Genomic DNA, 24,560 nt, shown 5'->3' with positions numbered 1-24,560 from the left:
GGTTCTCGCGCAGGCCGGGGACTCAGGGCCGGTGTTGGCACGCGTGCGGTGAATTTTTTCGTGAGTTGGCCTCCCTTCCCGCCGGATCATGGCCACTGACTCGTGGGCCCTGGCAGTGGACGAGCAGGAAGCGGCTGTCAAGTCGGTCAGTGGCTTCAGCTCACGCGGGGCGAACGTAGCAGGGGCCCGAGCGGATCCTAATAGGAGCCTAGGGAGCTACCCGGGTTGGGCAGGCTTGTGGCCCACATCTCCGTAGAGTTTGCCGCGGGGAATCACGTAGCCCCGATTTGTGCCGGGGGCGAAAGAGACTAATGTCGGCCTTGTTCTTTTCATCTGGGCTAGTTAAAGACTTTTTTTTGCCCTGTAGCAAATTTGTTCCCACTTTGTATGTTTTTTTCTGTTGCACCCCCTTCTCGAGGGGGGAGGGTTGTGGAGAAATTTAGATGGTGATTCTCTTGTCTGTTTTCTGAGTGATTTGTGCTAAACATTTTTAGGTTTGTGCTTAACATGGTTGGCAGTTTGTAGATCTTTGAAGAATAAGAGATTCAGGTTTAGATTTAGTGTTTCAATCTACTGCAAATGTCGGCGGGAGGCCCTACAAATTGTTTCGTTATGTTTGAAGTGATGTTTAATTTCATATACTGGTTCTTTGATTAATGAAGATCCATTCAACTGGAAGGTAATTAGAGTGTAAACTGGTTTTCTGTTCTTATATCTTAGTTTAGGTTTGTTTAGTGATAATGCACTATTGATTTTAATAGTTTGTATTAGTTTGATAGTCTGAAGTCTTATAACTTTTTAATGGCTAAGTTACATTTCTTTTCCAGTCATCCTTGATTACTTTGGGAGGATTGTCAGTTTGTCAGCAAATGTTAGGGGCTAAATCTAGTGGAGTATAGGAAGAATCTTTACAGTCTAGATGGGAAGGTGAGAATGTGGGAAGTGCTGTGAAAATGGTAAGAATAATGTGGTAAGTGATCTCTGGGGAGAGGACGTTTATGAGTAGGAAATAGGGAAATTCTTTGTGAAGTTTACATTTCAAATGGATGTTAGAGGATGAATCATTGAAGATAAAGGTGAATGGCATTTTAGGAGAAAATGAACAAAGGGGCTGGACTTGTCTAGAGAGCAAGAATCAACTCATTTTTGCTGCAGCCTACGTTTATAGGTTGTAATAGCTGTACAGAAAACATCGTATAGAGGTACTTTGCAACGTTAATTGAAAACTTAGGAGAGACTTAACTTGGTCGATCTGGGGATTTTTCGGGAGGATATGGGACAAGATTAGATCTGAGAGCTGGCAAGATTTATCAAACTACAGAGAAAATTAGAAGGAGTGATGTCCGAAGGAAAGGCAATCAGTGTGGCAGTTCGTCTAGCCCAGAGAGGGCGTATGTTGTTGGGTGGTGGAAGTGACAATGAAGAGACGGATTTAGGAGAATTATGGCAGTATAAAGAGTAGGATTTAAGAAAAAGGCAAAGGTTGCTGTTTGCAGTCGGGAGCCCACAGGTGGTATTAGTAAAATGCTAATAACAGGACTAGGGAAGTGGGAGGAAGGGCAGATTTGATATGGAGGATTGGCTCTTCTGATTTTGAGGTAAGGAGGACATCTTGGTAAGTACCTGTGTTGAGAATCCCCAAGAATAGTCCAAGTTCAGTGATTTCCTGGGAAAACTCACAGGACCTAGCATAAAATTGTACTCACAGCTATATTTATTACAATGAAAAGATACAAAGCAACATTTGCAAAAGGAAAAGGCACATCTAGCAGAGTCCAGAGGAAACCAGCTTTTGAGAGTCCTCTCCTAGTGGACTTACATACTCAGCTTGATTAAGTCCTGCAGCAGCTAATTGTAACAGCACATGTGAAGTGTTGTCAGGGAAGCTCATTAGAGACTCAGTTCTCAGGGTTCTTATGGGGGGGGGGGGACAAAGTCACCCTCTGCCTAGCGTGTACCAAAATTCCAGGCTTGCAGAAGGAAAACAGGTGTTTAACATAAGTCACATGTTTTTCAAACAGTTTAGGCATAGCAGACCCCCTCAGCAGTTCTAGGAATGGTGGGAACCCTTATGAAGTCCAAGTCCCCAGATGCAGGACAGCGGCCAACCTTGCAAGCTGGCTTTTCTAAGGATAGGAAACTGTTAGCTGTGTTAACTGTTTTCTGCACAGCACCTATCTTGCATTTGGAAATGTGGCATTGGAGTTCAGGAGAAGAATCAGGGCAGGTAATAAAACTGGCTGTTACCCACAAAGAAATCAAAGAGTATTACAAAGGATAAGGTTCTGGCACAGGATTTAAGATCCGCTGTTTCGCACCAGATCATTCCTAAAAGTTACTGAGACTTGGTTTCAAATCTTTTTAAGCCTATGACTCTAATCTAGCTATGATATTATGGATATTGTAAATATCCATACTTGGTATCTGCTTTTAATCACTCTGCTTCTCAGGAGGCTGGTATAAATAAATGTGTTAAGGCACTGCTTCCTAGGAGCATCCAGGTGGCCCAGTCGGTTGAGCGTGTGACTCTTAGTTTTGGCTCAGGTCATAATCTTGGGGTCATTCGATCTAGCCCTGAGTCGGGCTCCCTGCTCAGAGCAGAGTCAGCTTAGGATTCCCTCTCTTTCCCTCCCCCCTGCTCGCACAAGCTCTCTCTCTCTCTCAAGTAATAAAATTTTTAAAAACAAAACATTGCTTCCTAATAGTTGCGGAAGACCACCCCCCCCTTTTTTTTATTTTACCATGTAGACTTGTGTAACTTAGCTTAAAAATAATTTATGATGTTAGGTTATCATGTGACCGTGCTCTCAAGTGTACAGGTAGTGAATGAAAATGACAGAGAAGATGACAGAGTACGCACAATGATAAAGATCTTATGGGACGCCTGGGTGGCTCAGCTGGCTAAGTGTCTGCCTTCGGCTCGGGTCATAATCCCAGCATCCTGGGGTGGAGTCCTGCAGGGAGCCTGCTTCTCCCTCTGCTTGCCGCTCCCCCTGCTTGTGTGCACTCTCCGTCTCTCTCTCTGACAAATAAATAAAATCTTAAAAAAGATCTTAACTTACACACAGTGAGGATTTTTGTTTGGTTTAAGCTTATGTAGTCAAGGATGTACCTTGAGTCTTCCCTGCATATAAAAACGGGTTTGGAGGGAAAGGAGCGGTATGTCCAGCAGTTTAGTTTGGATGCATTTTTAGGGACCCTGATAAAAGATTCTGAGAGTTTGAATTACTAGAAAGGACCTGATGCCAGTTCACTTGTCACTTTTCATCTCTTCCAACACAAATGGCTTCCTTTGCTACCTCTTTCTGGCCATATCACCAGTTTAATTCCTTCCCTTTCCCTGATCAGCCAAAAACAAAAACCCAAAGGCAACCCTAAGAATTTTTTAGAGACATAATCTGACCCTTTTGCAATTAGAGTGGTCATAGAGGTAGATCTTGAAGCCTTGTTGAAGTGTCTTTGAGTGCCTGAGTTCACCCCTTCATGGATCAGGGACTCTGGGACTGATGGAAATTTAGCCACCCTTCAGAGCTACTCTGTTAATTTGGATAGAGGAAGGATGCTTTTATCATAACTGAAAACCTGTGTCCAGTGTCAAGGACACTGCCTTCTGTGAGAGGCATGATTAATAATCAGAAGGTTCCTCACTGAAGATGAATACAGAATGAAGGAGAATGAGAGTTGATTGGCCTGCCTCTTTCCCGTGGTGGAGTTAAGTCTCTCAAGACAGGAATACTCATCTGCTGGTAATTTTCCCCTTGAATGCAGCCAAATAAATGCTCACAAGTTCTTAGATCTTTCTAGCTTCTAAACACGTCATCTTTTGTTAGCACATGTATTTGTCAAATTATAATACAATAGATTTGGTATGGTTTCATAACCATATTTTCATCAGGCAGGCTTTGAGACTAATCATCTTGGTTGGTTTGGGGACTCCAGACTGTCTCATGTGCATTTTCAGCCCATCCCAAGATTAGTTGGCTTCTGTGGATCCCTGTGTATTAGCCTAAAAATGAGGGTTCATCAGTGGATAATTTCTGGTATAAAATACCTTCTCTGTTATGTGCCAACCTTCCCACTGGCCTTGGGAAAGGGTGTCCATCTCCAGTAGTATGTTGATTTGATTTTTCTCTGGAAGACCTGGTTTTCAAAAGAGATGCGATGAATATCCCCACTGTGTGAGGGTGGACTTCTCCCAAAGACCAGGAGCAGGGTCAGTTGAGGGGTGGGGAAAGGGAGGAGGAAATATTTCTAAATACTCTCAGGAAACAATGGTGGTTATCATAAGGATAATGAATGATTGCATCAATTGAAGGATCATTTTGGGGGCAGGGCTTGGGGTCTAGTGCTTGATTTGGGGTGCTTCTCAGAACCTGACAACATAGCTTTATAATACCCTTTCTGTATCACACCCTTACTCTTTTTTTTTCCTAAGATTTATTTATTTATTTATTTTAAAGATTTTTGTTTATTTGACAGAGAGAGACATAGCGAGAGAGGGAACACAAGCAGGGGGAGTGGGAGAGGGAGAAGCAGGCTCCCCGATGAGCAGGGATCCTGATGCGGGGCTCGATCCCAGGACCCTGGGGTCATGACCTGAGCTGAAGGCAGACGCTTAACGACTGAGCCACCCAGGCTCTCCCTCACACCCTTACTCTTAACAATACCTTGAATATGGAAAAATAGTTCTCATGAGATTGGAGACTTCATTACAAATGTATAAAATTATTGCTCTGCTTGCACTTTCATTTGCAGCTTAGTAAGCAAGTTTGCATTGACCAGGACTAGTGGCCAAAATAAATAAATAAAAACCTTCCGTTCACGTTTCCAAAATATTCTAAATCAGGAGTATGAATTTGTCGATTTTTTCATCATAATAACTTTTTTACCTAACTCATAGTGGAGGTGGTTGATAAGGCAGGAAAGAAGGCTATAATTTATTTGCTAAGTGTTGCATTAATATAGTGTGGGTTTCAGGACTAAAAAGAAGGGAACAGTGAGTGTGTGTGCCATTGAAAGGCTATCATAGGTATTTAATGAAGGTAGATGTTCTAGAAAGAGCTTAAGTTGGAAGAAAAGTAGAGGTTTGAGATTGCTGTCAAACTTTTTTCCCATCTGCTCTGTTTAGTCCACCCCTGCCCCCCACCTTTAAGGTTCTTGAAGATATGAAATGATGTCTTCACCCAAGCCTGTAGGAATTCTGCTTGAGCAGGACAGCTCCCTGAATATAGGTGCTGCTAGACTTTCACTAGGGAACTTCTCTTTGCTCAAGGGACTTCCTTTGATTGGGTCATCTGCTTAACTGTGTTTCCTTTTATTCCCATTCAGATGAGTAATTTGCAAATCAAGGAGGAAAAAGTCAAACCAGATACCAATGGTGAGTCACTTGTAACTACTAGCTGGATACAAGCTATGCATGTGCTCTTCTGCTTTGCCTTAGGAGCTCCCATGTGAAAAGGCACTTTGATTTAGCATAATGTTTGTCTCAAATACAGCACTGTATTTGAGAGCCAGTAAATTCGGTTGCATTACTGAAAAGGACACATTAGTTTTCCAGATTTTATCTAGTCTCTGACTCCTGCCACTGTTCATTTGATAGTGTTTCTTTAAATTTTTTATTTAATTTTTTGAAAAGTTACTCTGGGTTCAAAACTCAAAGTATAAACAGGTGAAAGGCTTCCTTTTTGTCCCGGATTGTCACTTAACCAGTTCTTACTCTCTATTAGTTTGCTAGGGCTGCCATGCCAGGTCACAAACTGAGTGGTTTAAACAGTCAAAGTTTATTGTCTTATAGTTCTTGAGGCCAGAAGTCTGAGATCAAGGTGTCAGTAGGGTTGGTTCCTTCTGAAGGTTTCAGAACTTACGTTCAAGTCTTTAATCCATTTTGAGTTAATTTTTGTGTGTGGTTAAGATAGTGGTTCAGTTCTGTTCTTTTACATATAGCTGTCCATTTTTCCCAACACCATTTACTGAAGAGACTGCCCTTTCTCTGTTGTGTATTCTTGGCTCCTTTGTCATAAATTAGTTGACCATATATGCATGGGTTTATTTCTGGGTTCTCTTCTCTGTTCCATTGGTCAATGTGTCTGTTGTTATGCAAGTACCATACTGTTTTAATTATATAGCTTTGTAATATAGTTTGAAATCAGGGAGCATGATGCCTCCAGCTTTGTTTTACTTTCTCAAGATTGCTTTGGTGGGTGGGGATTGCTTTGGTTTTTCAGGATTTTTGTGGTTCCATACAAATTTTTAAGTTGTTCTATTTCTGTGAAGAATGCCATTGGAATTTTGATAGGGCTTGCATTGATTCTGTGTATTGCTTTTGATATATAGACATTTTAACAGTATTCTTCCAATCCAGGAGTAAGGAAAATATTCCTATTTATTTGTTTCTTCAGTTTCTTTCATTAGTGTCTTACAGTGTTTAGTATAAAGGTCTTTCACCTCCTTGGTTAAATCAATTCCTAGGGGGCGCCTGGGTGGCTCAGTTGGTTGAGTGACTGCCTTCGGCTCAGGTCATGATCCCGGAGTCCTGGGATGGAGTCCCACATCGGGCTCCCGGCTCAGCGGGGAGCCTGCTTCTCCCTCTGACCCTCTCCCCTCTCATGCTGTTTCTCTCTCTCTCTCAAATAAATAAAATCTTTAAAAAAAAATTAATTCCTAGGTATTTAATTATTTTTAACCCAATTGTAAATGGAATTGTTTTCTTAATTTCTCTTTCCAATAGTTCATTATTAGTGTATAGAAACACACCAGATTTTTGTGTTTTTGATTTTTGTATCCTGCAACTTTACTAAATTCATTGATTGGTTCTAACACTATTTTGATGGCATCTTTAGGCTTTTTATTTTATTTATTTATTTATTTTTAAAGATTTTATTTATTTATTTGACAGAGACAGAGTGAGAGAGGGAACACAAGCAGGGGGAGTGAGAGAGGGGGAAGCAGGCTTCCCACTGAGCAGGGAGCCCGATGCGGGGCTCGATGCGGGGCTCGATGTGGGGCTCAATCCCAGGACCCTGGGACCATGACCTGAGCCGAAGGCAGACGCTTAACGACTGAGCCACCCAGGTGCCCCTAGGCTTTTTATATATAATACCATGTCATCTGGAAATATTGACAGTTTTACTTCTTCCTTTCCAGTTTGGATGCCTTTTGTATCCATTTACATTAAATATAAATGGTGGGTTAAAATTGATATGGTGGGTTTAGTTAAGCACTTTTACTATTTGATTTGTTTGTCTCTCATACTTTCTCTACCTCTTTTCCTGCCTTTTGGGTTAATTGAATATCTTAGAATTCCACTTTAATTTATCTGTTGGCATTTTAGCTATACTTTTTGCGTTATTTTATGAATGTTTTAAAGATTTCTCCATATAGGGGTGCCTGGGTGGCTCAGTCGGTTAAGCGTCTGCCTTCGGCTCAGGTCATGATCCCAGGGTCCTGGGATCGAGCCCCACATCGGGCTCCCTGCTCTGCGGAGAGCCTGCTTCTCCCTCTCCCTCTGTCTGCTACTCCCCCTGCTTGTGCGCGCGCTCTCTGTCAAATAAATAAATAAAATCTTAAAAAAAAAAAAGATTTCTCTATATAAGTCTTGCATATTTTTTGTTAACTTCATTAATCTGGGTGCAGGATTTCATCTTTTAGGTTGCTATTATAAGTAGTATCTTTTCAGTTATATTTCTGTATTTGTGAAAGCTACTGATTTCTACTTATTTATTTTGTACCTAGCATTTTTTTTTTTTTTTTTTAAAGATTTTATTTATTTGAGCGAGAATGAGAGACAGAGAGCACGAGAGGGAAGAGGGCAGAGGGAAAAGCAGACCCCCTGCTGAGCAGGGAGCCCGATGTGGGACTCGATCCCGGGACTCCAGGATCATGACCTGAGCCGAAGGCAGTCGCTTAACCAACTGAGCCACCCAGGCGCCCTGTACCTAGCATTTTTATCTTTTGCTGAGATATGTTATTTTCTAGTCATTTTTAAGTTAATACTTAGTCCTGCAGGCTTATAATCCTGTAATCCACAAAAAGTGATCATTTTACCTCTTCCTTTTAATTTTTAATATTTTTATTTTCTTCTCATGTCTGATTGTGTTTGCTAAAATAATAGTATATTTTCAAATAGGATAAGCAAGTTAGAGGTGACATATTCTGAGCCCTGTGAAGTTAGCCAACATATCTAGAAAGTTGAAATTTTCTTATGTGCTTTCTAGGAATAAAAACCCATTAAATATAAAGAAATGCCAAATACTTATATTTTCATCACTTACCTAAGATTTAGTATTTCTGTTGTCACACCTTTTGGGTGGGTTTGAAATTTGCCTTTCGTATGATGACACCTGTTTTCTTGTGTAGGTGTTATTAAAACCAATGCCACTGCAGAGAAAACAGAAGAAGAAGAGAAAGGTAATTACTTTTTAAAACTCTGTAGCAAGAAACAGCGTATGACCCAGGATTTGCCTTTCTGGAGCCCGAGGCACTAGATCAAAGAGATGAGGAGGAATCACAAAGGAGATTGAGCAATAGAAAGAGAACTAAAAGAGAGGGGTATCCAGAAACCAGAAGAAGGAAGTGTTTCAAAAGTAGGTAGTCAAATATAGGTAATAAATTGATTAAGAAGATATAAAAATGGACTGTTCACTTGATTTAGCAGTGTAGAAGCCATTGGTGTGCTCAACAAGGGCCTTTGAGGTCAAGTGCAGAGGCTAAATACAAGAACCTATTCAGTGTATATTCAGCAGAAGGGGAGGACAGGAAGTGGGGACAATGAGTGTAGACAGCCTTTTCAGGGACTGTCCTATAAAGGGGAATAGAGAAATGGGGCAGCAACTGGATGGGGGATAAAGGAGGAAGCGGGTTTATAACGAGATGTTAAAATGTGTGCACATGCGACGGGGGAGTGTTCCAGTGTAGGGGGAAACTGATAATGCAAGGAGTTAGTGTGGGGAGAAATATCCTTATAGGCAAGAGAGGCGGGGACCTGTTGTACCAATGCAGGGATTAGCCTTGAGCACAGGCTGTTCATCCCAGGTTACCGGAGGGAACGTAGAGAGTCTGCGCACAAATGCAGGTGGGTGTGTAGGTGTGTCACCGCAGTGTGTGGAGGTGCCTCTGATCACTTGTACTTCTCTGTGAAGGAAGATGCAGGTTCATCAGATCAGTGAGAATGTGGAGGGCTGAGAAGAGAGGTGGAGGTGGAGATCTGAGAAGAATGAATGAGTGGAGAATAGAAACATGAAGACTTACAGGGCAGGGCAGCCCATTTGAGTCTAGTGGTCAAGAATCTGAAGTGAGACCTGTCGGTGTGATTGTTTTTCTCCAGCCATGCTCGGCTGCCCTGGTGCTGGTACAGAGCCAGGGAGAAAGAGATTTCACGAGGGTGGGTTTGCCAAATGAGTATGAAGACAACCTGCTGGTTTCTTCCTGACAGAGGACAGAGCTGCCCAGTCCTTACTCAACAAGCTGATCAGAAGCAACCTTGTGGATAACACAAACCAGGTGGAAGTCCTGCAGCGGGACCCAAACTCCCCGCTCTACTCAGTGAAGTCCTTTGAGGAGCTTCGGCTGTGAGTGTCTGTTCCCTGAACAGCTGTTCCTTGTTGGTCCCGCCTTTCTAAAACTTAGCATCTCAGAGCTCTTTTGGGAGTTTTACTTTCTATCTGTATTTTTAAGAATTTTAATGTATTTGCTTCTTTGACTAGTTAATAATTCACATGATTCGAAAGTGAGAAAGTATGGAAAAGTTTACGGTGATGGTTTCCCTCCCACCCTTGTCTTTTGGCTACCCAGTTCTCCTCCTCTTGGGAGGGATTTTTAAATGCCACAAATTTATTCATCATAGCTGAAAGTCTTTTTTCTTTTATGCTCTTAGAACTTTCAATAAAATATTGGCTGACAGGTGATTTCTGGATGTCAGGAACATTTCTTATTAGGTAAGCCCTTTTGTTAGACTACAGGGTTTACGGTCTTGAGAACACTTTATCTGCTTTTACATAATCGATCAAAAGAGTCTGTGCAGGATTCCCAGTACCTACAGCAGAAAGCAGCCTTCAATATTCTGGAATTAAAAAAAAAAAAATTGGGCGCCTGGGTGGCTCAGTTGGTTAAGCGACTGCCTTCGGCTCAGGTCATGATCCTGGAGTCCCGGGATCGAGTCCCGCATCGGGCTCCCTGCTCAGCAGGGAGTCTGCTTCTCCCGCTGACCCTCCCCCCTCTCATGCTCTCTCTATCTCATTCTCTCTCAAATAAATGAATAAAATCTTTAAAAAAAAAAAATTGAGAACCTGGAATTAAGCCACAAGGGAGCACATTTACGGCACTGTGCTAAGAATGACTTCTAACATCTCTTTATTTTAAAGGCAGAATTACGGAAGGTCATACCAAGTTTTTTGTTTCCCTCAGCATATTTAGTAAAGAAGTGCTTATGAATCCCTGGTTTATGTAAATGCTACTGTGCTGGGTGTCATGAGTAACATAAGACATAACTACCGTTCTTGCTGCCTGCCAGGACCGGAATCATAGAAAATAGCTGGTGAATAAGAAAGTGGTGGAATTAATAGATTCTTTGCCTTATCAGTAAAATCTTTAGTATGCCCACTGTGGGCAAATAGGCGCTACATTCTTGCCAACTTATTACCACTGCTTTAGAGTAAGAGACATTTAAAATATGAGAGCTAACTAAAACCAAATCATTAATGAAGTGATAGCTAAGAACAAGTTTTTTAAAGCACGGCTTTTTTTTTTTAATGTTCTCAGGAAATTATATTTTTCTATGTGTATTTCCTCTATCAGGGGCTTCATTCAGTGAATCTGTCATCTCTGCTTCTGTTTATAAACTATATCAGGGCAGTGAGATGTGCTCTTTTGTTTCCTGAAGTGACAGTTTGCTTTTCCAAGTATTGATGGTTTTTAAACCCCTTTTCATTTAAAGGCCTTGAGCTCTCAGTCCAACCAGTGAGGAACTGTCCTCTCTAAAAAGTCAAGTTCTCTCTGATATAGTAGTCGTTGGCTAGAGGAAACAAAGAATGAAATCTAAGTTGCCTTGGTTTGTTTTGTACTTAAAATTTTTGAGTTAATCTGCAAAATAAGAGAAAAATAATGAACCACTGGAAGCTCTTGGATCATTTGGATCTTCATTCAGTTGTGACTTTGTTTCCTTAGCAATCAAATCAAAATCTGCTGAGCTTCATAGCCTTTTCTTCCAAACAGAAGACACCAAAGGTTATGCTTTCAGAGGTCTTTGTATCTGAGAACCAACATATGCCAGAAGAATTTGCCACTTAGAGAGCCTGTTTACTCCAAGGAAGGTTCAGAGAACAGAAGTCTTGACTTGGTTTGACTCTTCTTTACAATCTGGTGGGATTTTTGTTGAACACCCTGTCAATGTGGAGGTAGCAGGGAGCTTATTGTAAATGCGATGGAAGAACAACTTTAGTTGGTATTTGTTGTGCAGCTACTTACATAAGCTGGTGCTTTCCTGTTCTTGATTTTTGACTAGACATAATAAATAATATGAGCATTTGGAAAGTTCAGTATGGTATTTGAACACTCCTACCTATTTACTCTAAATCAGGTACTAGAAACTGGTTGAATCAATTTTCTTATTTCTTGATTGTCCTGAGTATTTGCACAGCTGGCTTTGGAAGGACCATGGAATACAAAATGACTGTGGTTCAATTTAACATCTACCCCAAGAAATTAAAACTGAATCTCGTTCCTTAAAGGGACTTCCATATCTCAGTGGTATAGTAAGCAGTATATTTTTAGATATGCCTTTTATAATTCATTTTATGCAAATTATAAAATTTATATGAATTAATACATACCATTCTTGCGATATCCAGGGAACATTTGTCCTTCAAGGCCAGTCATATTTGTGGGTCTACTGAAAGCATGAATTTCTCCAGGAATGGAAACTAGTCTGTATTTTCGGAATTGCACAACAGTTGCAGATTAAGGGGCACCTGGGTGGCTCAGTCAGTTAAGCGTCTGCCATCGGCTCAGGTCATGATACCAGGGTTCTGGGATCGAGCCCCGCATCAGGCTCTCTGCTCAGCGGGGAGTCTGCTTCTCCCTCTCCTTCTGCTGCTCCCCCTGTTTATGCTGTCAAATATAAATAAAATCTTTAAAAAAAAAAAAAGAGTTGCAGATTAAGATTTAGTAGGGAAAGATGGTGGCTTGGTTTCATTTTAGATATTTTTTAAGGCATTAGAAAAATATGTCTGACAAAGATAGGAAGCTTTATACTGTGCTAGATTTAGGGAAAGATAAAATTCTAGGCTTTTAAAACAACTTGAACAACTAGGAATCCATCCTCTCTCTCCCTGGACTTCTAGGAAACCACAGCTTCTCCAGGGAGTCTATGCCATGGGCTTCAATCGACCATCCAAGATACAAGAGAACGCATTACCCATGATGCTTGCTGAGCCGTGAGTATGCAGACCTCAAGTGTAGTTCTTCAGGATTTGGTTTAATGTTTTACACCAATAACTGTTATTGTTCTTGAGAACAAGATGGGATGTTTGGGACAGCATGTTTCTTCAGGGAAACCACTTGAGCAAGTGCAGAGAGAGTCAGTTGGAATTTGGTACAGCATCTCCCTTTCCCACTTAACCATAAAAACTGATGGGGCACCTGGGTGGCTCAGTCAGTTGAGCGTCCAGCTCTTGGTTTCAGCTCAGATTATGATCTCAGGTCATGATCTCAGGGTTGTGAGATCGAGCTCCACATAGGGCTCCACACTTAGCACGGAGTCTGCTTGAGATTCTCTCCCTTTCCCTCTCCTTCCCCCTCTGCTCCACTCCCCACTCACACGCCCACTTGCATGGACATGCTCTCTTTCTCTCTCTCTCAAATAAATAAATAAAATCTTTTTAAAAATTAAAAAAAAATTTAGAAACCTGATAGAGAAAAGGGCACCTGGCTAGCTCAGTTGGTAGAGCATGTGACTGTTGATGTTGGGGTTGTGGGTTCAAGCTCCATATTGGGTGTAGAAATTGCTTTAAAAAATAAATAAAAATCTTTAAAACAGGGTTCATTTCTATTCTTCCTTGATCTAGCCCACAGAACCTGATTGCCCAGTCTCAGTCAGTTAAGCGTCTGCCTTCGGCTCAGGTCATGATCCCAGGGTCCTGGGATGGAGCCCTGCATCGGGCTCCCGCCTGCTTCTCCCTCTGCCCCTGCTCATGTGTGTGCACTCTCTCTCCCTCTCTCTCTCAAATAAATAAAATCTTTTAAAAAAATCTTTAAAACAAAACTGATAGAGAAAGCTAATGTTGTTATTCTGTGCAATTTTGAAAATCGGGGTTTTTTAAAAAACTTTATTTGAGAGTGCACATGAGTTTTACACCAGAGGAGGAGAGAAACTCTAGCCGACTCCTAAACTGTAGATAATTGGCATCCTACTTTATGTGGTAATCTTTTCCATTCAACTCTTTTTCTTTTTTTTCTTTTTTTTTTTTTTTAAAGATTTTATTTATTTATTTATTTGAGAGAGAGAGAATGAGAGACAGAGAGCATGAGAGGGAGGAGGGTCAGAGGGAGAAGCAGACTCCCTGCTCTCTGGGGAGCCCGCTTCTCCCTCTCCTCCCCACTTGTACTTTCTCACTGTCTCTCCTCTCTCGCTCAAAAAAATAAAACCTTAAAAAAAAAATGACAAAAATTGTACCTATTTCCCTGACTGGGTTATGTGAAGTAAAATGTGAAAGTTCCCTCTAAAGCATCTGTTTGACTTGGTGTCTTGCATTTTCATAAAGAAGGGAAAGGGAACACACAGAGGGAGCCAAGTCTTGGAGACACATTATAGCTTCGCAGAAAATGTCTTCGGGGATTTGCTTTGGCACAGATTTAACTCTGCAGTGTTAATTTCCATGGGGCCCCTAGGGTACAAAATTAGGACACTCTACCTGTGCTGGAGTCTAGAGTGAAGATTTCTTGGTGTGAACCCATCTAAATCACTATGTCCCTTAATATTTAAGCAGTTTTTTGACAACATAAAAAAATTTATCATTGTGCTCAGTGCAGAAAACCTGGATTAAAGGGAGAAAGCTCCGTATGCCTACCACCCAGAAAGAACTTTTTGACACTGTATTGTTTATTAACCAATATTATTTTCATTTCTATTCTTCCTTGATCTAGCCCACAGAACCTGATTGCCCAGTCTCAGTCAGGTACTGGTAAAACAGCTGCCTTCGTCCTGGCCATGCTCAGCCGAGTGGAACCAGCAGAGAGATACCCCCAGGTGAGGGCTAGGGGATCTTGAGGGCCCTGGCTTGCCTGCCCTGGTAAAGGCAGTGCCATCTGGTGGGCGGTTAATGAGGGTGCCCCTAAAGGGGTCTGAATGTTTCCTGTGGCTCAGGCAGAGCACTGAGCACTAGGCCACAATCTGGGTAGAATTCATTCGGAAGCAGCGGTCTTAAACAGTGGCTTCCAAAGGCATCCACCCAGCCAGGGCTTGCTGCTAAAGGCAACCTGGTTGGAGAGGATGTGGCTCCCTGCACTTTTGAGTGGTGATTAGATCAGCATATTGTTGGCTTTAGGGCCTGTTGTCTAGTAATAGACAGAGGCCCTCCTAAACTCAACCTTTATGATCTCCCTGTCAGTGTTTGTGCCTCTCCCCAACATATGAGCTGGCTCTTCAAACGGGAAAAGTGATTGAGCAGATGGGCAAATTTCATCCAGAACTAAAGCTTGCTTATGCTGTTCGAGGCAATAAATGTAAGTATAAAGGGGTGAGACCTAAGCAGTGAGCAGGATAGGGTGGTTGGGTGTTTGAATTTTGAAGGTGTGATGATATTAAACTTTCTGGTTCAGTTGACCTTAGGGCCTACTGCATTACTTTCAGCAAATCTGTTTTAAACTTGCTATTTAACAGTCGTTTGTACTCTTAAAAGAAGATTTTGAGTTGTAAAAATCTTTGTATGGGTCATGGATTTCTTAAAGTCTGGCATTCTTCACTGAGAAAACAGGATTTTGAATTCAGCGTGCAGAGTTCTGGAAGCTGCTTATTCCTAACAAGGGATTAGTAGGTGTGAGAATGGTAGGTTGGAGTCATATCCCTTTGTTTAAAAACAAGCACAGCTTTAGTAAGAGTAAACTAGGAGCACATACAGATAACTTGGTGTTATCAAAACCAGAAATCCTTCCACCAGTTTTTTCTCCCTTGTGTTCTACAGAATGTAATGTAGAGAACATGGACTAAAGTGGAGGGGGCGGGCAGCTAGAAAACAGTTCATTAGAAAAGTTATCACAGTGTATAAAACTACAAGTCAGTAAGGAAAAAGTAAGCAGTCTAAATAGGAAAAGAGGCCCAGTTGAACAGACACTTCACAAAAGAAGGGATTCAGATGTCCAGTAAATATGAAGAGATGATAAATAAGCCTCATTTGTCATCAGAGAAATCTAAGTTAAAACCACTATATGCCTCTCAGGTGGACAGAAATGATGAAGTCTGATAATATTAAGTATTGGTGGAGACGTCCAAGGATGAATGCCCATACACTCCTGGTGGGGGGTATACACTGGTACAGTTACTTTCTGGAAGCAGTTTGGCATTCCTTAGAAAAAGTACAGACAGACCTTCCTTTGACCCAGCAGTTTATAATTGCCTGGGGCAGTGATTCTCAAACTTTTTGGTTTCTTATACTCTTAAACATTACTGAGGACTCCAAAGCGTTTTTGTTTATACAGGTTTTATCTGTTGATATTTGCCATATTAGAAGCTAAAATTAAGAAATTTTTAAAGAGCTTACTTTTGAAGAATATGAAGACAATCTGGCCTTTCAAATAATTTTTTTTAAAAGATTTTATTTATTTATTTGAGAGAGAGAGAGAGAGAAACAGCATGAGAGGGGAGAGGGTCATAGGGAGAAGCAGACTCCCTGCTGAGCCGGGAGCCCGATGTGGGACTTGATCCCAGGATTCCGGGATCATGACCTGAGCCGAAGGCAGTCGCTTAACCAACTGAGCCACCCAGGCGCCCCTCAGATAATTTTAGATACCCTTTTTGGAGGCTACACCAAAACTTACCAAGTGGTAATTACTTAAGAGTTAGTTGCAGTCTGGAAACTGAAATCCTGTTACTGAATTTTTCGTACTGTTACATTAAAATACCTTGGTCTCTTGGAAAATACTGTCTTACTGAGTTACACAGTTCTAAATGTTGAGACATCTTATCATACAAACTTTTTAAATTGCTTGCCCTAATATTACCACCAAACTCATCAGAGGACTTTATGTACCTCAAGAAACTCAAACTAAGTGGCACATACAAGTCTTCCAAAATGCTAATTTTCTCTTGAAAGCTTAAATGTTACTGTGGCAGCAAATACAGTGGATTGTTTTCACTGAAGAGACAGCCTGTTCATTTTCAAGAAAGTGGATATCAGGGCGCCTGGGTGGCTCAGTTGGTTAAGCGACTGCCTTCGGCTCAGGTCATGATCCTGGAGTCCCTGGATCGAGTCCCGCATCGGGCTCCCTGCTCGGCGGGGAGTCTGCTTCTCCCTCTCCCACTCCCCCCTGCTTGTGTTCCCTCTCTCGCTGTGTCCTTCTCTGTCAAATAAATAAATAAAATCTTTAAAAAAAAAAAAAAGAAAGTGGATATCAGATTCCTCGCTTCGTTTTCTGTAGTTTGTCAGTCCACAGAGAGAAATGGCTAGTTCAGCTCACCACATGATCACAGAGCTTTTCCTGGAGAAAACCATCATGCTTTGGCATGCAGCAAAACTACCTTACCCAAAAGTTATTAGGTTGATTATGTAATTTGTGTGTTTATTTGATGCCTCACACTGGTGGGTACATCTAAGTGAAGTTACCAGAATCTTGTAACAACATATATCTTCTCTAGATTGTTTTGTAATAAATGGGACTTCACTATGTGTGAAGGGTTAATATATTAACTGTACTTACTTTTTACACTTATTTCTTAAAAGTTCAGTTTGGACTTACGGGCAGTGGAAGTTGAGAACTACAGTGTGTTTGAGTTAATTCACAATTTTTCCAGTGGGTAGTTGATGAATTTCTAACGAAAGACCCTTCTTCTCAAATTTTAAATTTTGTTTTTAAAATAGTTAACACATTCACATGTTTAAATTGAAAGGCCATGTGGTAGAAACTTCTTTCTCCCATACCCCCAACCAACTAGTTCTCCTTCCTACAGGCCCTCAGTACTAACCAGTTTCTCATGTGGCACACCAGAGATATTCTGTGTGGCTCCAGGCACATAGTATGTATAAATATGTTAACATGTGTACACTCACACATGGACATGTGTTACATGTATTCTTTTTTGCCTCTTTTGGTATGCAAACTGCTCTGCAACTTTTTTTCACATTTAATAATGTGTTTTGGAGATTGTTCCATATCAGTTCCTAAGCAGTTTTTTACTTTTACTGGCATCATCCATTTGGTGTATCATATTTTGCTTTAGTTACCTTTTGATGCTTGCATATCCTTGTATATGTGTTACTTCATGTGTGTTAATATACACACAGGGTTAATTCTTAATCATTGAGTATTGGTCACAGGCTGTGTGCATTAGTAATTTTGATAGATGGTTGTGCCAGTTTCAGCTCCCACCAGCTATAATTCGAGAGTAACATGTTTTTTAAACCAGAGAATTTGTACTTAGAAAAATTGTCTACACATTAGAATGTCTAACAAAGCAAAAACTCATTGGGCCAGGATCCTGGGACTCAAAACTACAACTGAAGAAAAATCTGTGAACCGTGAGTGAATGTATGATGTGAAGTGAGTAAGAATGGCACTGAGGAGAATGAGTGGGATGCTGTTGAATCACAGGAGGAAGCGGGAAGGGGACTTGGTGCTTATTGAGGGTTCACTTGAGAGGATTGAATCCTGACCACGATGCAGTGAGATGGGTGCCATTGTGCCTACTTTACAGTAGAAGAACTCAAGACTTTTGGATAACACTCCTGTGTGTATGTTTTGACATCTGGAATTAACTTGTTTTACTAACCCTGGAAGGATGGGCAAGGCTTTGATTTCCAAAGCTGGTTTTGCCATGGAAATACCCACAGAAAACATCTTGTCTCCACAGTGGAAAGAGGTCAGAAGATCAGTGAGCACATTGTCATTGGCACCCCTGGGACTGTTCTGGACTGGTGCGCCAAGCTCAAGTTCATTGACCCCAAGAAGATCAAGGTGTTTGTTCTGGATGAGGCTGACGTGATGATAGCTACTCAGGGGCACCAAGATCAGAGCATCCGCATCCAGAGGTAGGAACTCTTGAGCCAAGAGGAACTTCTCAGCCTCGTGATCTGCAGCATCTTCTCCTTTTACTTCAAACACTTCTTCTTGCTCCCGTCAGGTTCTTTACTTTAGTACTTCCAGAAGCATTTGTTCGATGGGCCATTTCCTCATCAGCACTGACCGTGGGTTGAGGAAGGAGACTTAGGGAATCTAACACCAGCCCCATTCCTGCCCCATGGCTGCTCTCACCTCCTCCCTGCTGTTCTCCTCCCCCTTTTGCCACTTTGCTCGGCATGTAGACCATGCAAGCCGGGGCGGCTTTCTTCTGTTCCTTGCAGGGAAAGACTCGGGATCATGCCACATACCTGGGTCTTCCCTTGCAGGATGCTGCCCCGGAACTGCCAGATGCTGCTTTTCTCTGCCACCTTCGAAGACTCCGTATGGAAGTTTGCCCAGAAAGTGGTCCCAGACCCAAACATTATCAAACTGAAGCGCGAGGAGGAGACATTGGACACCATCAAGCAGTATTACGTCCTGTGCAATAACAGAGATGAGAAGTTCCAGGCCTTGTGTAACCTCTACGGGGCCATCACCATTGCTCAGGCCATGATCTTCTGCCATGTGAGTAGCAGTGGAGGCGGCAGGCCTGCCGGGGGAGGAGCTGCACTGGAGGGGGTGCCTGCCCCTCCTCTCAGCCCGCTCCTCGTCAGTGCTGAGGAGGACCAGGTGCCCTGTGTGGCCAGAAAGGAATGGTTTGTGAAGATGCAACATAGTTTCATCTTAGTATCCTGAGGTATAAGTGGCTTCAAAATTGAGTCCCTAGGGGTGCCTGGCTGGCTTAGTAGAGCATGCACGTTGTGATCTTGGGGTCATAAGTTTAAGCCCCACATTTGATCTAGAGCTTAAAAAAAAAAAAAAAATAGGGGCGCCTGGGTGGCTCAGATGGTTAAGCACCTGCCTTCGGCTCAGGTCATGATCCCAGGGTCCTGGGATCGAGCCCCACATCGGGCTCCCTGCTCAGCAGGGAGCCTGTTTCTCCCTCTACTGTTCCCCCTGCCTGTGCTCTATCACTCTCTGTCAAATAAATAAAATCTTGGGAAAAAAAAAGAAAAAGAAAAACTGATATATTACAAAAAAAAACAGAGCCCCTTTTATTTGTAGGTGATACGTTATTAGAAACCCGAGATAATCAACTGATATTTGTAGGAAAAATAAGAAACTAAACAAGACAGCTGGTTACAAAATTAATATAAGTTGTTTTCCAGTCTCAAACGGCAAATACTTAAAAAATAGAAGGTTAGTAACTGATCATTTGTTCACTTACTTATAATTCAAGAATGTGAAGTGAGAATGCACAAACAGATCAGTCCCTGTACTTTTTATTCTGCATACAATCACATAGTAAATTAACAATAAAAAACTTACTGTGTTTGTGCCAAAAAAAAAAAAACCAAAAAGGAAGGCTAGGTTTCCATTGATAATAGCAAAAAAAAAGTCAGGGATAAATATTTAAGATACTTGAAGAACGCTTCAGAAATGTTAAGGGATACTAGAATGAGACAATTCTTACTCTATTATTAGAAGACTTGTAATTGAAAACTTTTTTAGAGTGTCACCCTCAGACTGAAAATTACAAACCTCCAGAAAAGATGAAAAAAAGAAAATGAACACTTTTATGCCTTTCACCTATTGTTAACATTTTGCCAGTTTGCTTTTATCCATGTGCTTGTGTGTGTGACACATCCATACTTTTTGGTTTGGTGAAGTATTTTTTTTTAAAGATTTTATTTATTTATTTGACAGAGCGAGAGAGCACAAGCAGGGGGAACAGTAGAGGGAGAGGGAGAAGCAGGCTCCCCGCCAAGCAGGGAGCCCGATGCGGGGCTCGATCCCAGGACCCTGAGATCATGACCTGAGCCAAAGGCAGTCGCTTAACCATCTGAGCCACCCAGGCACCCTTGATGAAGTATTTTAAAGTTAGTTGTAGACATCAGGACAGTTCACACCTAAGTACTTCCCAAGAATGAGACGTGCTCCTACAGAAGCCCAACGCCACTGTCATTCCTTTAACAGTGACATAATAATATTATCCCCTGTCTAGTCCATCCATATTCCATTTTCCCCACTTGTACCAAAAATGTTCTTTATTGCTTCTGCCTGGTGTTGTTAAGCCTAAGAGCCAGTCAGAGATTGTTGCACTTAGTTGTCATGTCTCTCGAGACTCCTTTACCCTGAACCAGTTTCCCCACCTTTCATGACACAAACATCTTGAAGAGTCCAAGCTAGTACGCAGTCTTGAGAATTTCTCTCATTTCTCCCCCTCATGATTATATTCAGGTTAAATATTTCTGTGAGATTAATACCCAGGTGACAGGTTATTTCCTGTCACAACATATCACGTTAACAATTTTAGGAATTTTAATCCTCAGCTACTAAGTTTCAGGTAGAGTCTTCCAGATCAAAAATACTCTCTTCAGGGGCGCCTGGGTGACTCAGTTGGTTGGGCAACTGCCTTCAGCTCAGGTCATGATCCCGGGGTCTTGGGATTGAGCCCCACATCAGCCTCCTTGCTCCTCGAGGAGCCTGCCTCTCCCTCTCCCTCTGCCTGCTGCTCCCCCTGCTCATGCTCTCTCTGTCAAATAAATAAACGTTACAAAAAAAAAAAATACACTCTTCAGATACCTTCATTTCTCAAATGTTTCCTTCTCTCCAGACCCGCAAAACAGCAAGCTGGCTGGCAGCAGAGCTCTCAAAAGAAGGCCACCAGGTGGCCCTGCTGAGTGGCGAAATGATGGTGGAGCAGAGGGCTGCGGTGATCGAGCGCTTCCGAGAGGGCAAAGAGAAGGTGCTGGTGACCACCAACGTGTGTGCCCGCGGTGAGCAGGGAATGCGTCTGTCCGCCAGGCCCCGGGTCGCCAGGGAAGTCATCCTGTAGAGGGCACTCCGCTGGTTTGAGGGAGTCCACGTGGGGTTGGTGCTGGAGAGACTGGATTCCCCCGGCAGATAAGAACTGTCACAGAAGCCAGGGGCCCCGATGCTGGAAGGACACGGACCAGCATCTCACTGGTTCAGGACAGTGCCTGCTCTCTCTGGGGCCCCCACTGAGGTTCTGGCTGCATCTCCAGGTACTGGTGTCTAGCAGAGGCTCGCTCACTGGCAGTGTAATTTTGTTAGCACCTGCCCAAGTTCTGTTTTTCCCTCTGGGTTCTGCTGCGTGCCCCCGTCCCCAAATCCCAGAGCCGGCCCCAGACTCTTCCTTCCACCTGAAGCTGGTGCATTTCAGCCTCGCTTGGTTGGCGGTGGTTTTCGTCTCCCGTCCTGACTCCTCTCCACCTGTCTTTCGTGCAGGTATTGATGTCGAACAGGTTTCTGTTGTCATCAACTTTGACCTCCCCGTGGACAAGGATGGGAACCCGGACAACGAGACCTACCTGCACCGAATCGGGCGCACGGGCCGCTTTGGCAAGAGGGGCCTGGCAGTGAACATGGTTGACAGCAAGCACAGCATGAACATCCTCAACAGAATCCAGGAGCATTTTAGTGAGTGGCTGGGAGTGGCCCCCGCCAGGGCCCTTCCTTACAGGGGGAGTCCAAAGGAGGGGGAAGGGTGGGTTCTCCCGTGGCCCCGAGAGAAGCCTGTGTCCCTGTAACAGTCCCCTCCTTTCCTACAGTATGGAAGTCTCAAAGAGCACACCTGGCGAGTTTTCAGGGCCAGGGACTCGAATGACAGTGCCCCCCTGGCCAGGCCGAAGGGCCTAGGGCTGTCCCTCGCTCAGGCACCGGGAGTCTTTGGGGTCAAGGGAAAGATGGCTGTGGCCAGAGGCATGGCCCTGTTCCTAGGCCGGGCAGAACCCTGTGTGTTTCCTCTCTCCCTGACGTGCTGTCCCTTCCCTAGGTGTCTGTCTCCCTGGGAGCCCCGCGTTGATTTCTCTCTGAATTCTCATTTTTCTCCCCAGATAAGAAAATAGAAAGATTGGACACGGATGATTTGGACGAGATCGAGAAGATAGCCAACTGAGACGCTCCACCAGTCGCCAGTGCCCACCCCCGGCACTCCGCCTGCACGGGAGACCGGTGCTTTCACGGCACAGGCCTCGACAGTCACCACAAAGACAAAGGCAGAGGAGAGAGAAACTACCTACCTCATTTTAAATTACGTTTGGACTAGACATAAATTGTGCAACTGATGGGGGAAGGTAGAAGGAAAATTTTGCATTTCAGAAAATGTAGTCCTCCCCTGCTCCCACCCTTAAGCCATGGGTTTTCCCCATCTTTATAATAATCTGGTCGCTATGGATAATCGCTGAGCCTAGGATCCCCTGCTTGTTTTGTTGCTGGGATGATAGGACCGACCTCCAGCCCCTGCAGAAACGGTCCATGTAGAGTGTGGGGGAGGCTTCACAGCACCAGCGTGTGAGCCCCACTGCACGGATGGAATGTGGAGAGCAGCGGCAGAGACCCTTGGGCTCTCTCCCTTCTCGGGCCCTGACCGGAGACCTGCCACCAATGTCTCTTGCCCTTGGGGCCATCTTCCTTCTCCTAAATCCAGAGATGTTCCAGCTGATCCCTTTTACCTCTGTTCTCTGTGCCAGAGGATGTCCCTGTTTCTCTCTGGGTGAGCATCTTGGGTACTTTTGTAAACCTCGGATTTAGAGAGAAACATGGAAGTCAGTGCATCTTCAGAGGGATTGGTCTGGCAAGGGTAGATGAATCCTTTGAGAATCTGGGCCTTCCTGTTCCTGCAGTTCTGTGTTTGCTCAGGCACTGGGAGTCAGTCATGGCGGCCAGGAGACACTGGGTGAGTTTCTGACACACACCTGGCCACGTGAGTTGGTTCTTATCCGTGGGGTGTCACACTATGCCTGGAGGCAGTCAGCAGAGTTTGGAAAGGAAGTTATGACCAAGTGAAAACTCCGATAGTGCTCTTTATCTGTAATAGTGGACCTGTTGGTTACTTTAATTCAGAGGTCATCTATATGAATAAGGACAGATAAATTTGAGCTATACCCATCATTCATTATGTTCAGAAATTTTAAAGTAATTATGAAAGGCTTTACTAATCATGATTCATTTTTATTTGTATTTTTCTGCTAATTAGACTAATATATGCTCATTAAAAAGGTGTGTGTGTATGTATATATACATATATAAGGTGCAAGTGCTCTCTATCCCCACCTCTCTGGAATCACCATTAGCATTTTGGTGAACATTTGATATATTTCCTTCTGTTTACATACCCACTTTTTTACAAAAACGGTAATATTCTATTCAGGCTTTTGTGCACCCTGCCTCTTTACTTAGCGGCGTATCTTGGACATGTGACATGTCCTGCACACAGGCCCACCTCACTCTTGGCAATGGCATTGCTCTAGCATTAGCTGCCCCAGCATTTAGTTCATGGCCCCTCTAGCAACAGGCATGGGAGGTGGGCACAGTGCCACAGTGCGCAGCCTCACTCACCTCTGCCCTGTGAAAGTCACTGTAGGATCTATTCCTGGAGGTACAGGTGCTGGGTCAGACAGTGGAGACCTTTATGATTTTTTTTTTTTAAAGATTTTATTTATTTATTTTGACAGAGAGAGAGAGAGACAGCGAGAGAGGGAACACAAGCAGGGGGAGTGGGAGAGGGAGAAGCAGGCCTCCCGCGGAGCAGGGAGCCCGATGCAGGGCTCGATCCCAGGACCCTGGGATCATGACCTGAGCCGAAGGCAGATGCTTAACAACTGAGCCACCCAGGCACCCCGGAGACCTTTATGATTTTAATCCGTTCCCAGTTTACCCTGCCAAAAAGTTTTTACCAATTTACATTATTATATGTGACACAAAAATACCTATTTTCTTTCCTGCTTGCCAATCCTCTATATTACCAGTTTTTACAAATTTGCCAGTTTGAGTAGCAAAAAATAAATGGCATCATTGCATTTTGTATTTAGTGAGCGTTGGCAAATTTTCAGTTTATTGGATATTTGTATTTTGTCTTTCGGGGTGCTGCCCATTCTTGCCTCATCATTTTACTATTGGATTATCAGTCCTTAATGATTTTAAGCCACCACTATTTTAAGGAAATTAGACTTTATCTTAAGTGGCGGATGTTTTCCTAGTTTGTCTTTACAAATTCATTTTTCATGACATTACACGAAAGTTTAATTTTAATGTTACTCGGATTTCATTTTTAAGAAACCTGGATTTATGTCATGGCTAGAAAAGTTTTCCTCATCCCAGTGTCATAAACCCCAATTTATCCTGTACTCATTCCAGTATTATAAATTAATTATTCATGTTTCCTGTAGTGGCAATTCTTGGGGAGTAAATTATCTAAATTCTTGTAGATCTTTAAATGTTTTTCCCTGCTT

At 42.9% G+C, this 24,560-nt stretch overlaps 1 protein-coding gene across 4 annotated transcripts; it reads left to right on the top strand.

The window, feature by feature from the left end:
* Positions 1-23,804, top strand: DDX19A (DEAD-box helicase 19A). Of its 4 annotated transcripts, none has more exons than XM_021703053.1 (12): positions 1-145; positions 5,329-5,377; positions 8,356-8,406; positions 9,431-9,566; positions 12,336-12,428; positions 14,137-14,239; positions 14,601-14,715; positions 18,056-18,233; positions 18,591-18,828; positions 20,921-21,083; positions 21,556-21,747; positions 22,164-23,804. In XM_021703053.1, the coding sequence occupies exons 1-12, from the start codon at positions 89-91 to the stop codon at positions 22,223-22,225; spliced, it is 1,437 nt and encodes a 478-aa protein (XP_021558728.1). In that variant the 5' UTR covers positions 1-88; the 3' UTR covers positions 22,226-23,804. The 4 variants fall into 4 exon arrangements, with proteins under 4 accessions (XP_021558728.1, XP_044767236.1, XP_021558731.1 ...); XM_021703056.1 differs by having other exon boundaries at positions 11-60; XM_044911301.1 differs by lacking the exon at positions 12,336-12,428.
* The last annotated feature ends 756 nt before the right edge of the window (positions 23,805-24,560 follow it).

This window comes from Neomonachus schauinslandi, chromosome 16 (genome assembly GCF_002201575.2).
Source record: "Neomonachus schauinslandi chromosome 16, ASM220157v2, whole genome shotgun sequence".
NCBI classification, from domain to species: Eukaryota; Metazoa; Chordata; class Mammalia; order Carnivora; family Phocidae; genus Neomonachus; species Neomonachus schauinslandi.
This window is presented reverse-complemented; position numbering and strand designations above follow the sequence as displayed.

Coding starts and splice junctions, on each gene's coding strand:
- DDX19A (XM_021703053.1), top strand. CDS start 89: ATGGCCACTGACTCGTGGGCCCTGGCAGTGGACGAGCAGGAAGCGGCT. Junction 5,378..8,355: donor AGTCAAACCAGATACCAATG/GTGAGTCACTTG, acceptor TTTCTTGTGTAG/GTGTTATTAAAACCAATGCC. Junction 21,748..22,163: donor CAGAATCCAGGAGCATTTTA/GTGAGTGGCTGG, acceptor TTTTCTCCCCAG/ATAAGAAAATAGAAAGATTG.